At 51.5% G+C, this 15,299-nt stretch overlaps 1 protein-coding gene across 1 annotated transcript in view; it reads right to left on the bottom strand.

Moving 5' to 3' along the window:
- The window catches only part of smtnb (smoothelin b), a 53,000-nt gene that overhangs the window by 31,467 nt on the left and 6,234 nt on the right, over positions 1-15,299 (bottom strand). The window contains 4 exon segments of the mRNA XM_084695131.1: positions 2,431-2,510; positions 3,061-3,133; positions 3,231-3,309; positions 4,891-5,048. Coding sequence (XP_084551257.1) covers positions 2,431-2,510; positions 3,061-3,133; positions 3,231-3,309; positions 4,891-5,048 — 390 coding nt within the window.

Raw genomic sequence — 15,299 nt, 5'->3', positions numbered from 1 at the left:
GCGTGTTTCTTTAGACACAAAGAAACACGGGGCACTTATAGGTCGCACTCGACCCTAAAAAAGAATGATTTATTTTTGTACCACAAATGTTGTTTGTCGAAGCCAACATTCCTCTTCCCATATATATATATAATTACAGTTTGAAGGAACGTGTCCAAAATGTGTTTCTCCCTCCGGCAGCTGGGAGACTTTACCTCAGTAAAACTCAACATTTAAAATTTTTCATCATAAATGCAGTCATCAATAATAAAAAAAACTGGCCATGATGTCTGGCTATATGGGTGTGTGGGAATGATTACACGTTCCTGATTTGAATGTGATTTCCTGTTGAATATCACTACACTTTGCCATGTTATAAACAGTGGGACTGTAGTTAGCGGACATAGATTTCTTCAATATGTATATACTGTGTATGTGTGTCTACGTATATATGTATGTGTGTGTGTGTGTGTATGTGTGTCTGTTACAGACAACCATCTATGGCCCCCATCTGTCCAGGAACAATAGCGCGCAGCTCAAAGAGATTGCCTTACTGCTGCTGATGTTGTTGTTGTTGGCATTGGCTCTGACTGACCCCCCCCCCCCCTCCCCCACCAGCACACCCCTACTAGAAAGGAAGTGAGGTAGACAGGTTTGAGTGTTTCAGGAAACCAGATCTGAAAAGGTGCAGGACGCACGCAACCCGTTGTGAACCAGCGTCGCTTCCCTCTATACAAACCCTTTCTTCAGACAGCAGGACGTTCGTCAGAGCAGCTGCAGAAGACAGAGAGCGATCAGGTGACAGCCTGGGTGACAAGATAAGATCTAGGCTCTCGGCCGGTGACAACCAGGTCATCCTACAGAGCTCAACCCCCCCCCCCACCCCCCCTCAACACCCCCCCCCCCACCCCACCGTCCCCCCCCCCCCGCTCTGTTGACATGCAGCCGTCTGTCACCTGGAGGTTCACAACCTGACAGCAGGGCAGGGCCTGGTCTGACAGTCTGTAGACTAACAGGAAAAAAAAATCAAATGATTTCATCTCGGAGAAAAGAAAAGGTGTTGACATGGTAGTACGCTTATCCGGCCACAAGGGGGACTATCCTAACCAGAGTTCAGAGTTTGAATGGAAGTCTCCGCTTTCGCTTCGAGCAGGAGAGGATAGGGGCCAAGCAAATAAAGGGGGATAAAATATCCCTTCTCCCATTAAGCCTCATACACAAAACGTCTACATGCTGTATACCCACACACACACACACACACACACACACACACACACACACACACACACACAGACCTGTTTAGCCACACTAGCAAACGTTTCAATTTCCTCTCACCCTGTGAGCGTGAGAGTGGCAGCTTGTGTAAACAACTGACCGTCCAGGCTGAACTCAAACCAGGATTTACGGCCTTTCCCAAACACCCCACGACCAGCATATCTCCCTCCACTCCGGGTTAGCCAGGCCACAAGAGGTAAGCAGAGGAGAAAACAAGACATTCCTTGCTTCGTGGCAGCCACGGCCACATGGTTAAGTGTGTGTCTTTGCATGTTTGCCAGACTGAATGCGTGCATGTGTGAGAAACAGAGATAGGCGGTTTGTGTTTGGGACACAGTAAAGAACATACTGATGACACTGTGTGTGTGACTCAGTCACATGTCTGGGGCTTGGCGCTCTCTGCATTCTTCGTTGCGGTGGCAGGAAACCTCACGGGTCACTGTCGCAGGGCAAACACATACTCAACACCCACAACTGAGGCTGCGTTTATTTTCGTTAAACGCAAGTTGACGTGAACCTTGCAACATACCCTCCTTCCAGTGTGAAAATATGTATTTGACGCAAGGGAGTGGCGAGAGAAATACCATTATCCTTTAAAACTAACTTTAATCCAATATTTATTGTTTTATTTAATATATTTTGGTGGCATTTTTTGCTTTTATTATTTACGACAGAGATAGTCTTGTCGTCCCATTGTTTTCTGTGTCATCCATCCCTCCAGCCCTTCATCCATCCCTCCAGCCCTTCATCCATCAGCCCAGTCCTTCATCCATCCCTCCAGTCCTTCATCCATCAGCCCAGTCCTTCATCCATCAGCCCAGCCCTTCATCCATCAGCCCAGTCCTTCATCCATCAGCCCAGTCCTTCATCCATCAGCCCAGTCCTTCATCCATCAGCCCAGTCCTTCATCCATCCCTCCAGCCCTTCATCCATCCCTCCAGTCCTTCATCCATCAGCCCAGTCCTTCATCCATCAGCCCAGTCCTTCATCCATCCCTCCAGTCCTTCATCCATCAGCCCAGTCCTTCATCCATCAGCCCAGTCCTTCATCCATCAGCCCAGTCCTTCATCCATCAGCCCAGTCCTTCATCCATCAGCCCAGTCCTTCATCCATCCCTCCAGCCCTTCATCCATCCCTCCATCCCCTCCTCAGTCCTCCTCCTCCCTCCCTACTCACCGCAGCTCCCAGGGTGCCTTGCGGCCGCCGGGTCTCCTGTTCCAGGTATCGACCAGCCGTTCTCCCCTTCTCTCCAGTCCCTAAGACGCACAGACAGACATACACAAACACACACAGACATACACAAACACACACACACACAGACAAACAAACAATACAGTGAAAGAAAGGACAGAAACGTCTTCAGTATCAGGTGGCAGAGGAACAGAGAAACACTGTGCTTTTCTCTCCTGAGGAGTTTGTGTGTGTGTGTGAGTGAGTGTCTGTGTGCCTGTGTGTGTGTGTGTCTCTGTGCGTGGCTGGGTGTGTGTGTCAGTTTGCGTACATGGGTGTGTTACATGTCTGTCTGTGTGGGTGTGAACACACACACACCACAAGTCTCCCCTCGTCATGTCTCCTCCTGACTGAGAGCTGGATGACAGGGAGCTGAGGAATTACAGGAATCCACTATCTGATTCCCCATCACTAACCACACACACAGAGACACACACAGAGACACACACTCACCACACACAGTAGCAAAAGCCTGGCAGAGGCATGGTTCTCTTGGTCTGTCTGTGTGTGTGTGTGTGTGTGTGTGTGTGTGTGTGTGTGTGTGCGTATGCACAGTTTCAGTGAAGTAACACTCACCTTCCTCATCGTGCAGTCGACGGATAGCTGCTCTGATCAGCTTCCTTTCCTCATACTCGCTGGCCCCGCGGAGCTGCTCACACACACACACACACACACACACGAGCATCAGACCTGACGGTCATGCAGACTACATGCGTGGCGGACGGTTTGAGAAAGAGCATCCTCACCAGCCTTGTGAGCTCATCCAGGTCCTGGATGGTCGTCAGCTTCCCAGAGAGCAGGTCCAGAGAATCACTCGACGCTGACCTGCGGAGGAGACAGACAGGCAGACAGGCAGGCAGACAGACAGACAGGCAGAGATCAGATTGCAGCCTGTTTAAAGTACTGATGATGGCTGACTCAGCACATGTGATTGGGTTGCCAGAGGTGGCCTGGAATCCCCATCCTGATACGATGTGGGTTTGTTCTCTTCTGGCTCCAAGCTAAGCAGCTCAGTTCTCAGATCTCAGCCCCAGCACGCCTGCGACAGGAAGGGAGCAGAAACCCAAGATGCCAGAACATTTTTTGCTGGCTGCAAGAAAACCATCAGCCTTCAGAGGAAAAGATTCCCAAATCCAGGCTGGAAAATGTGGAGAGAGAGAACGGAATGGAGAGAGAGAGACAGTGAGAGAGAGAGACAGTGAGAGAGAGAGAGAGAGAGAGAGAGAGAGAGACAGTGAGAGAGAGACAGTGAGAGAGAGAGAGAGAGAGAGAGAGAGAGAGAGAGAGAGAGAGAGAGAGAGAGAGAGAGAGAGAGAGAGAGAGTGAGAGAGAGAGAGAGAGACAGTGAGAGAGAGAGAGAGAGAGAGAGAGAGAGAGAGAGAGAGAGAGAGAGAGAGAGAGAGAGAGAGAGAGAGAGAGAGAGAGAGAGAGAGAGAGAGAGAGAGAGAGAGAGAGATGCCAAATACACTGTGCTCTTCATCCTTACACCCCTCCATCTCCCTCTCTTTAAGTTCCAGTCTCTGAGGTATAACTCTCCTCCTCTCCCCTCCTCCCATTAGTATGACAGGATGCCGAACTCAGAAGGCTAACGTTCCACATTCCAGAAATGAGAACAAAAGGATAACATTTGCTCTTACAAAAGAGCATGTGTGTGTGTGTGCTGTGTGTGTGCGTGTGGTGTGTGTGTGTGGTGTGTGTGCTGTGTGTGTGTGTGTGGTGTGTGTGTGTGCTGTGTGTGCTGTGTGTGTGTGTGTGGTGTGTGCGTCTCCCCACACGTGCATGGTGGATCCCGCAGCTTTGGAAGGGGCCACCTCCATTCATTAGAATGTTTTTGGTAACCAAAGTAATCCGACTAAGGCTGTAAATGGAAGTCATGTGTCCTGTCCCTCTGTTCTCCAGCACCAGAGGGGGGGGGGGGGGGTCTCCATGAGGAGTGGATCCACACGGACGGCAGACTGTCCACCCACAGCAGATGTGTGAAGACTGGGAGCCCAGCTGCAGGGGCCCCCGTCGAGGAGCCAGTCATTCATTAGCAGCCTGTGACTCTCCCCACAGGGTTGGGCCCACGCAGCCTGACTCAACACTGGGGAGGAAATCTGCTGCAGCCGAAAGAAAACAAATAACGACCGCTACCAGGACGTACGGATGAAGTAAGGGGGGCTGTTTATGTGGATTAGAGGCTGTTGGTGTCTAACTGGATCAGAAGGGAAGAGACGGGGATGACAGTCAGGAGGGGTGGGAGGCGGAGGTAGCGGATAACTGAGGGGCTGGTGGTTTCTCCGTCTGTCGTGGCTAGAGAGAGTGTATGAGAGAGAGACAGAGACAGAGAGACAGAGAGACAGAGAGAGAGAGAGAGAGAGAGTGTGTGTGTGTGTGTGAGTCTAGCTGTGTGCTGGGCAGGCTCACCTGTGCTGGTTCTCCTTGTCCTCCTGCTGGTGGAGGCGCGCGGGCCGGAAGCGCTTGCTGGCCAGAGCCGCCTCCATGCTCTCGATCTCCCTCCTCCTCAGGTCCCTCAGGGCCGAGCGGATCAGACGACGCTCAGACAGGTCCAGAGTCCCGTCCAGCTGCAGGGAGAAGAGACACAGAGACAGAGAGAGAGACATAGACAGAAAGAGAGAGAGAGACATAGACAGAGAGAGAGTGAAGTAGAGAGAGAGAGGGTGGGGGAGACAGAGAAAAAGAGACCAACAGGTGGAGACAGAGAGAAAGAAAGGCAGCAAGAGAGAGAGACAGAGAGAGAGAGAGAGAGAGAGAGAGAGAGAGAGGGTAAGTAACTGTGACATCACATAATCCCAGAAGACAGACATCAGGGATACTAACCCTCTCAGAGCCCCTTCACTACAACTCCCACAAGGCTTAGCGCGCGTGCACACACACACACACACACACACTCGTCCAGCACCACATGAGAACGCTGCTCTCTGCAGCTCACATGGTCTCCCATCTTGCCAGGAGGGCGGTCCAGACAGGGCTAATTAAACACACTGTGATCCTGAGGCGCTCTGCCCCGCAGGCCCAGTCCAGCCCCCCCCCCCGCAGGCCCAGTCCAGCCCCCCCCCCCGCAGGCCCAGTCCAGCCCCCCCCCCCGCAGGCCCAGTCCAGCCCCCCCCCCCCGCAGGCCCAGTCCAGCCCCCCCCCTGGAGGCTCCAGTCCTTGAAGCTCACGCCTGTCTCTCCAGCCAGTCTCTCCATGGAAACCAAGTCTCTCCAGCCAGTCTCTCCATGGAAACCAAGTCTCTCCAGCCAGTCTCTCCATGGAAACCAAGTCTCTCCAGCCAGTCTCTCCATGGAAACCAAGTCTCTCCAGCCAGTCTCTCCATGGAAACCAAGTCTCTCCGTCTGCCTCTCCCAGCACGGTAGCAGAGTCACTCTCTCCGTCTCTCTCTCTCCCTGTGTCTCTCTCTCTCCCTGTGTCTCTCTCTCTCTCTCTGTCTACCTCATTCTCTCTCCCTCTGTAATCAACCCTCGCTAACGAGCTGGTTCAGACGAGAGCGCCGACACGAGAAGCACCAGGCGTGGAGCTGTCCCTCCTGCCTCAGCCAGACACGCTAGCCACATGGCAGAGCTCTGCGCCAGGCCGCCGGCTGGGGCCTCGTCCTGCAGTGAAAGCTAATCCACCTTTTATGAGGTCTGTGATGTCACGGCGCTTATTAAGCGGACACGGTCAGGGGGCTGTCCAACGCAGCTAGGCAGCGCTGGCTGTGTGTGTGTGTGTGTGTGTGTGTGTGTGGGGGGGGGGGTCCAGGGGTCAGCAGGACTTACTGGAGTTTTTATAGTTTGGCGACAAGTGATTTCACTTTCATGAAGCTGTGAGTGACGACCACCTGAACAGCAGCGCTGGGAATGAGAACCAGACGCGCTGCACAGCTGCAGACCAGCCACTGTGGACTGAGAGAAGGGAGCAGGAGGGTGAAGCTCAGTGATTAGAGCAGATCAAAAGAGATTGCCGGTTCAAATCCCCCAACTATATGTAGCTTTGGATCAAAGCAAAAGACGGACACATCCCATGTTTGAAAACAGGGACATGCCGCACTGTTTTAGGAACAAACTAAAAAGGTATAGCAAAGATGCTTTCACAAGTAACAAAATGAAAAGACTACACCTTGTACTACCACAGAAATACAAAATACATTCATTTAAAGGCTTCTGCACAGTTCTGCGTGTGTGAAGGAGCTTGGTAATCCAGCTGTTTGCAGGTGAGAGGAAGGCTGGACTCTCAGTGCAGCTCTGACAGCTGAGTCAGAACACAGGCTCCTGTCAACACACGCAGTCACACGTTGACACACTTACGGCCTCTAATGAGTTTCTAGTTCTTACGAGCTGTCAGTCATAGCCTATAGATATGTCAGGATGAAGGGAGAAACTGGCTTGTTCTGAGAGAGGTTGTGAGCTCCGCCCAGGCCCAGAGGGGGTGGGGGGGGTGGGGTATCCTGGAGGAAGGAAGGTTCTGGGTTTGGAGCCTCACTGCAGCATGGGGACGTCTGCTCAAACGCAAACTGTAATTTGAGGGAATTTCTTGCTGAGCCGGCAGAAAAAAAAAAGAGCGAGAGAGTGAGGAAGAGGAGTAGAGGCTGAGAGGACGAATAGCTAGAGAGGATGTGAGAGAGAAAGGAATCGACGTGTTAACATGAGGATAGGATGACCCGGAGAGAGAAAGGAAGAGAGGGGAACAGAACGAGGCTTTTAGGCCTAAACATGGGCAGACCAAAGCTGGGCGGGACAGGGCAGGACTCACTCAGGTCATTCCTCACATTCCTGCTGAGTCATGAGGGGAGGGCATGTGAGTGTGTGTGTGTGTGTGTGAGTGTGAGTTAGTGTGTGTGGGGGGCATGGTAAGAGCTGGAGGGGGGCTGGGGGCAGGGCAGGAGAGAGAGCAACAAGGAAATGAAAACACACGTGCGCTCATGTCCAGTGCAGACTCTGGTTCACACACATGCATGCCCACACACACACACAGATCCCACACACACAGGTCACACACACACACAGGTCAAACACACACACACACACTCAGATCCAGCTTAATGTACTGCTTATTCTACAGCTTATTGCTGCATGAATGGAATGAGTTGATTATATATCTAGCATACTGCCAAGTTCTGAGGTCTAGGATTGAGTGATTTATTTGTTCATTTTTGTGATAAGAGGGAACAGCCTGGAGTCTGGGCACAAACTCAGAAAAACACACTGAATTGTCTCCCGACAGACCGACTTAGAAATCAGCCAAATTTAAATCAAAATCACATCACAATATTTTCTATTGATGACGACAAAAGAATAGCAAGTGGAATGTTAAAGAGCTTGGTGCTCCTCTGGGTTACAGCATGTTAGGTGGACACGCTTGGTTCTCTCTGGCGTCTGTGTGTCGACCAGCCAGGCTTGCTGGGATAGGCAGGGAGGATTAACATCACAAGGTGAGCTGAAACTGAATCCGTTGCTTGTGATTGTCCCCGGGGGAAAGTGGACCCCCCACGCCAACTCGTTCCTAAGCGACAACAACAACTGGACAGTTGAGAGTGTCTGTTCTGATTGGTCACAACTAAAGAAGTGACAGATCAGGCAACGAGCCAGAGGTAGGAACCATCTCTACCTTTATCCATGTTCGAAAAAAGAAAGAGAGATAGAGAAAGAAAGATAGAGAGAGAGAGCGAGAGAGCGAGAGAGACAGAGAATTATACCTTATGCCAACGATACAGGAAGGTAATGAGTAATCACGGAGCAAACAAAACAAACCTTTCACCCGGGCGTCTGCCAAGAAAAACACAACTTAACAGTTAGGTGGCCAGACACGGAAACACACTTGTGCACAGAGGCCTTTGACTTTCACCCCGAGGTAGGTGACCTGGACAGAGCCACTACTGTGCCACTGGGTCATAAAAAGGGGGAGGACGGGCGGGAGAAAGGAGAAAAGAGGTATAGTCCGAGTCCAGAGGTTTCCGGAAAAGTCCAGAGTTCAGTTACAAGATGACGACACCTAGCACCAATGCTTCACTGTGGGCATTTTTCAAACTGAACAACCGACCTCAGTTCTGAATCACCAACTGCCACTGCCGTGTGCTAATCCACAAGCACTGCAAACCAGCCCATTACAACCAGAAAAACACACATACATGCGTTTTATGCGGTCAAGGATGGTTTGTGAAAAACCCTTGAAAGAAAGAAGAATCTCAAAGACCCCCACAGCCTTCACGTAAAGGGAGAGCAGTGCGTTGGCGACACTGAGGGCGGCTTGCCCTCCCCAGCCCTGGCCCGAGCAGTCACACACTGTCTGTGGAGCCCCAAGCCAGACCAAAATGCCGCGCACCGTGCTAACAGACACCGGAAACATGAGTCAGCTGTGAAAAAGATACGAAAAAGGGTCACACGGACAGGTGTTCCTGAGCGAGACACGTTCCAGACACACAGAGGAGGAGCTAGCTGGCTGAGTCAGGGACGAGCGCTGTCATCTCACCTCTCAGGAAACAGGACTCACCTGGATGTGCTGACAAACCTGAATGAGGACAGAGAGGGTGGTTCTAGCAGACAGAGATGAGAGAAATATGGTTGCGACATAGAGGGACAATCCCATGAACAGCCAGTGTACTCAAGCCCTAAGCCCTAGGAATTTAACTTCAAAAGCTTCGTATTAAAGTGGCAAACATGATCTCAAATCATTTCATTTCCTCTATCAAATATATATGATCCACACTGTATGAGTTTAAAAGGGATGGAGGGGGGAAACAAGGGTTTATTTGACAGGCCAGCAGGAAACAGTCCAATTACACAAAAAAAAAAACTAGACAGGAAGACAAACCTAAAAGTTTGAACTTTTCACACGCTGTCCTTTTATAAGGCACCCACCCTTCTGACTAACTTCCTGAACAGAAACAGTGTATTCCACCAAACACCCCCCCATGCTTCAGAAAAACCCGTAGCACGTCCATAAAGGAACCTAGCATAAGAACCCCAATCAATCACAGTCACTGAGGCTGGGTGTGGCCCGCAAGGCACTCCTCATAACACCCCTCGCTTGGGCCACTCCCTGGGCCACTCCCTGGGCCACTGCCTGGGCCACTGCCTGGGCCACTGCCTGGGCCACTGCCTGGGCCACTGCCTGGGCCACTGCCTGGGCCACTGCCTGGAGGACTCCCAACATCCAGCCTGGACAAGTCTTGTCGGCCTGCACTACTGCAAGACTGCCTGTCTGTCTGGTTCCCTGCCTGTCTGTTTACCTGCCTGTCTGTCTGTCTGGTTACCTGTCTGTCTGTTTACCTGCCTGTCTGTCTGTTTACCTGCCTGCCTGTCTGTCTGTGAGCCTGTCTGTCTGTTTACCTGCCTGCCTGTCTGTCTGTGAGCCTGTCTGTCTGTGAGCCTGTCTGTCTGTTTACCTGCCTGCCTGTCTGTCTGTCTGTGAGCCTGTCTGTCTGTGAGCCTGTCTGTCTGTCTGGTTATTGTTGCAGGCAGGAAAACAGAGGGTGGTTATCCAGAATTGCATCCAGCAACAGAACAAGTCTTCACAAACTGTACATTGTGTAACGCTGCATGTCAGGCTGGCAGTGAGTCATCAATGGCAGAGTAAACCCTGTCAGTGAGGGGGGTGAAACGGCCTCCAACTTCCAAAGCCAACGACAACAAAAACGTTTCACTAAATACTTTGACACGTAGATCATGTGGCAAGAATGTCAAAGACGACACTAAAAGCGATCCCCAGCCATCTGAAAAGATCAGAGTGATTTAGGCCAGACTGTGTTCCACTTCTCATCCCCTGAGTGCAGTCCTCTGGGTCATGCCTAGAACGTCTTGACAGGAAGTTCATAGACCCAGGGTGTTTGGGTTCCATCCAGAACAGGACAGTACAGAAGACAGCCCTGGCAGGACCCCAAAACTGCCACAATCACACCCAAAACACAGAGAACCAGGAACCAGCTTGTGACAACATGCAAAAGGCTGCTCTGGTCCATCTCCTGTTGGAATATGAGACAGGCAGTGACGCTAGTGTGTGTGTCTGTGTGTGTCAGGTTTAGCAGGACCTTGGTACCAGTCACCAGCTGTGAGTCACAACACCGTGAGACATCAGTCCATGACATCATCCTGCGTCTGGACGGAATCCCCGTCTCCAGCAGCTCCTCACTGCCCAGCCTTTCTGTCTGCCTGTCTCACTACCCAGCCTGTCTGTCTGTCTGCCTGTCTCACTACCCAGCCTGTCTGTCTGTCTGTCTGTCTGCCTGTCTCACTACCCAGCCTGTCTCTCTGTCTGTCTCACTGCCCAGCCTGTCTGTCTGTCTGTCTCACTACCCAGCCTGTCTGTCTGTCTGTCTGTCTGCCTGTCTCACTACCCAGCCTGTCTCTCTGTCTGTCTCACTGCCCAGCCTGTCTGTCTGTCTTTCTGTCTGTCTCTCTGCCTGTATGTCTCTCTCTGCCTGCCTGTCTGTCTGTCTGTCTGCCTGTCTCTCTGCCTGCCTGCCTGTCTGTCTCACTGCCCAGCCTGTCTGTCTGCCTGTCTCACTACCCAGCCTGTCTCACTGCCCAGCCTGTCTGTCTGTCTTTCTGTCTGTCTCTCTGCCTGTATGTCTCTCTCTGCCTGCCTGTCTGTCTGTCTGTCTGTCTGTCTCTCTGTCTGCCTGCATGCGGCCTCAGTAGACCCCAGGCTGGGTCCTGACCCTGACACAGCATGTCACATGATAGCATGTGTGCTTCTGCAAGTATCAGTAACTGTTTTTGGACACATCCCTCTGTCACAGGTCCTTAGGAAACGTCCTCTGACGTGTAGAGGCCACGTGTCTAAACGTGTGAGGTCGCTTACAGCTACCACTCCTTTTCTCCTTTCAGATAAAAGTATAAACACTGTGTGCGTGTGTGTGTCTACAGAGGGGGGGGGTAGTAATAATTTCCAGAGCAGGGGTTAGAGAGCAGCAGCAGTCGGGCAGCAGATTGGATCAGTGCTCTGTGCTGCAGTGTTTGCCCCCAGACTGAGTTTGCCCATATAAGGACACTTCTCCCAGCCAGCAGCCAGGAGACCGAGTAGATAACCAGCTGCCACCGAGGACTGGCTGACTGCTACTGGCTGACTGCTACTGGCTGCCTGGTACTGGCTGCCTGCTACTGGCTGCCTGCTACTGGCTGCCTGCTACTGGCTGCCTGCTACTGGCTGACTGTTACTGGCTGCCTGCTACTGGCTGACTGCTACTGGCTGCCTGCTACTGGCTGCCTGCTACTGGCTGCCTGCTACTGGCTGACTGCTACTGGCTGACTGCTACTGGCTGCCTGCTACTGGCTGACTGCTATTGGCTGACAAAAGCAGACAAACAATTCACAAGAGAAAATAGAGAGTAGGAAAACAGTGTGGCCTCGGGACGTGAACGGTCCTGTAGCTTTAATCATCTACCTCAAAGCCGCTCCATGACATGGAGTCAAATACGATTTCGTCATGATAAGCTAATTCAACAATTATAAAAGGAACCCATTCTGTATTGCCACAGGCTTGGTGAGTTCACAGCACACAGTACAGGCACCACACCCATCCAAATGAGAATTTGATCAGCGTGCAAGCGAACCGTCTAGTGTGTGAGACGGTTGAATGGGTGCTGCTGGCTCCGCTAGCCTCTGGGCTGGAACAGAAGGCCTGTGGAACGTACCGGAGCCAAGGTCAGATTGCACCTCACCTCACTGTGCAGCCATTGTCTGGGTGTGACGGAAGAGAGATAACCAACAGTAGGAGAGATATAGAATGAGAGAGAGACAAAGAAAGAAAGAGAGAGAGACAAAGAAAGAGAGAGAGAGAGAGAGAGAGAGAGAGAGAGAGAGAGAGAGAGAGAGAGAGAGAGAGAGAGAGAGAGAGAGAGAGAGAAGAGAGAGAGAGAGAGAAAGACAAAGAGAGACAGACAGACAGACAGAGAGAGACAGACAGACAGACAGACAGACAGACAGAGAGAGACAGAGAGAGAGACAGAGAGAGAGACAGAGAGAGAAAGACAAAGAGAGACAGACAGACAGACAGACAGAGAGAGACAGACAGACAGAGAAAGAGAGAGGCTCTGATATGGGGCATCATGCAGTGTGAGGAGTTCCAGGCAGTCAGGGGTAAAGATACCCCCCCCCCCCCCACCCCTCAGGACCGAGGCACCAGACCTGGGAAAAACACGCCCCCCCCCCCTTTTCTGCTCCAGAGGACAGGGAGAAAGACAGAGCAGATCTCCCATGAGGACAGGGAAGGCATGGTGTGTCAGAAGCGAGGGGGGGTAAGGGACATCGACAGACCCTTGGAAACAGAGTAACAATGCAGTCCTCACGAGGTGGAGGTGACCTCATGCTACTGTATACAGTCAGCACGGCCAAGACCGACTCACAGTACAAAGGGTATTAGCAGTGAGACATACACGTGTCGCTCGAGCATTAATGAGGCCAACTGACTGGGGAACAGAGGACTGGTCTGAAGCTGATGAGGGTCATCCTTCATCTGTGTGGGGAGTGTCACCGAGGGGTGCGTCTGGGGTGGGTAGTCTCACCCACTGACACGGATCCTTGATGTCTGAGGTCCAACTACTGAGCCAGGAACAAGACGGCTGACGCTGATTTAGTCTGTTTTCAGACGAGGGCTGGGAGCGTAAATCTTCTGATAAGGGGATTTTATCTTGTTTTTATTTATTTTTTAAGTTTTTTTTTTTTTTTTTTAAACACTTCAATCATCTGTGTTCTGTTCATATCTTGTTCCTGAGTCTGGGGCTTTGACTGGCTGGCTGAATGACCAGAGCCCAAGGTCTCCTGGGAGAGACCAGAACTTGGCGCCCACTGGGAGACTCCACGACTAGAACACTAGAACACTGTGTTCAGCTGCACTTACTAGCCAAGCCAGGTCCGAATCTCCTCAGAGCCGCAGCACAATGCAAAGCAACACGGAGGGAAAGAAAAGCATAAATAGACAAGATAGGATAAACAAAAGAGGTTTTCTACAATCAGCTTTGTATATCTAGGGAGCGCCGCCACTTTTAAACAGAGCAAGAAGCAAAGCAAAACATCAACATCCGCAAGAGGGACTGCTGGTGGATGTCAGGAAATGCCTTTTTCCTGAGGGATTCCACACAGGAAGGCTAAAACCCCAGCTATGTGGCCTCTATCTCTCTCTGTGTCTGTCTGTCTGTCACTGCCGATCCCTCTCATCTGCGGTAAAGGTCCGTTACCATTACGGCAAAATCTCCTGAAGAGGATTTGGTCCAAACCATGATACCATTAGGCATACGATAGGTCACATGGGTCCGTAAAGCCCTTTCACACTTGTGCGCTTCACAGGCCTTCCTGAGGCCTGGTTGACAGAGTCGATGTTTGATTAGGTTGGAGGCGATGGAGAGAGACAGGAGAATGCCGCAAGGAGCAACAGTCTGCTATGCGTCATACAGCTTGGCTTCCAGGTGGGCCATCCTCCTCCAAGCTGAGGAGACTGGAGGAGCTGTCCAAGCCCAGGCAGAGGGACCAGTGAATCAGGAGTTCCTGCCATGTCAGGGCCCAGAGCTGTCGTCGACAAGACTGTAAATATTCGCACAGATGTCCCTCCGGAATCGGCGAACACCTGCTCCGTGAATCTGCAGCAGGTACGTGCCAGACGCAGAAGAAGGCTGAAGACTGACATTTTTTCCGAATGCAAACTCCCTGACGCGTGATGTCATCCTGGAAAGGTCAGACCCGACCAGGGGCTTGCCGCGTGCATCTCCGAGAGCTCGGAGGATAACACCCCCCCCCCCTCCACACACACACACCCCTACACCATCACTTTTCCAGATTCTCCCCCCCCCCCCCCATTCGACAGGGTGTTTCTCCAGACAGACAAAAACCAGCTCCAGAAGCCTCGGAGATTAAGAGTCCGAGCGCGGGGAGAAATATATCAAACGCTGAAGGGAGCAAACTTCGAGATCACTTCTGGCCAGACACCAACCATCCAAAAAAGAAGAACTCACACACACACACTCACTCACAAAGGTCTATTTCATATTCTCCACACCAGCACGCCTCGCCTAGCGTGACGCTGGCGTGCGATGTGAAGCGTGTGACGCAGGTGGCGTGTTGGACGTGAGGGAGGGGGTTCATGTGAGGCTCTTCCCAGCCCCCTCCACCTGCAGCCTCTCTGGCCAGCCTCACATCAGTCTGTCAACACTGGAGCGCAGAGCAGGAGAAACACACGACGCTCAGACACAGAGAGGTCCAATAAATCTGCGCCAGGTGGCAAGACCGACCACAGCCTCGCGATTCATCTCCAGCAAAGTCTCCTCCAATAGGATCTCCCGAGCGTTAACCAATAGGATCTCCAGAGGACCTACTGACCAATAGGATCTCCCGAGGACCTATTGACCAATAGGATCTCCAGAGCATTGGATTCGTAGAGATTCTGGTGTGGAGATTGTGAGGTGAAAATGAAAGAAGAGGACTTGACAGGCGACACAATCTTCCCAGCCTGTTACTACTGATGTTGGTTTGGAAGGCTCTGGGAAATGGTGACTAGGGAGTTTGTGGCAATTGCTTCCTGGCTTGTGTTCAACTGAGTCACCAAGAAATTCCTCTTAACAGCTATTGAGAAATGTTGTTTAGTGGAAGCACCATGCTTCCCATGAATTTCAGCTAAACCAGGGACCGCAAACTAGTGTGTTGGATCATTGTTGCAAAATAACTGCTTAATTAATCTAGAAACAAAGAACATTCTATCCGGTTGTATATCTGAGAATAGCCACAGCCTACAAGCTACAGTTCACAACATATTAGTAGCTATTGCAGATTCCCCCTCGTTAAAAACAATCTAAAACAATAGATTATAAATAAAGCGGTCCATGATTACAAATGTTTTTCTCACCA

The sequence above is a fragment of the Hypomesus nipponensis genome, chromosome 28 (assembly GCF_054491055.1).
Source record: "Hypomesus nipponensis isolate SF chromosome 28, ASM5449105v1, whole genome shotgun sequence".
Classification (NCBI taxonomy): Eukaryota; Metazoa; Chordata; class Actinopteri; order Osmeriformes; family Osmeridae; genus Hypomesus; species Hypomesus nipponensis.
The sequence above is the reverse complement of the archived record's forward strand: the minus strand, read 5'-3'. Positions and strand labels throughout refer to the sequence as shown.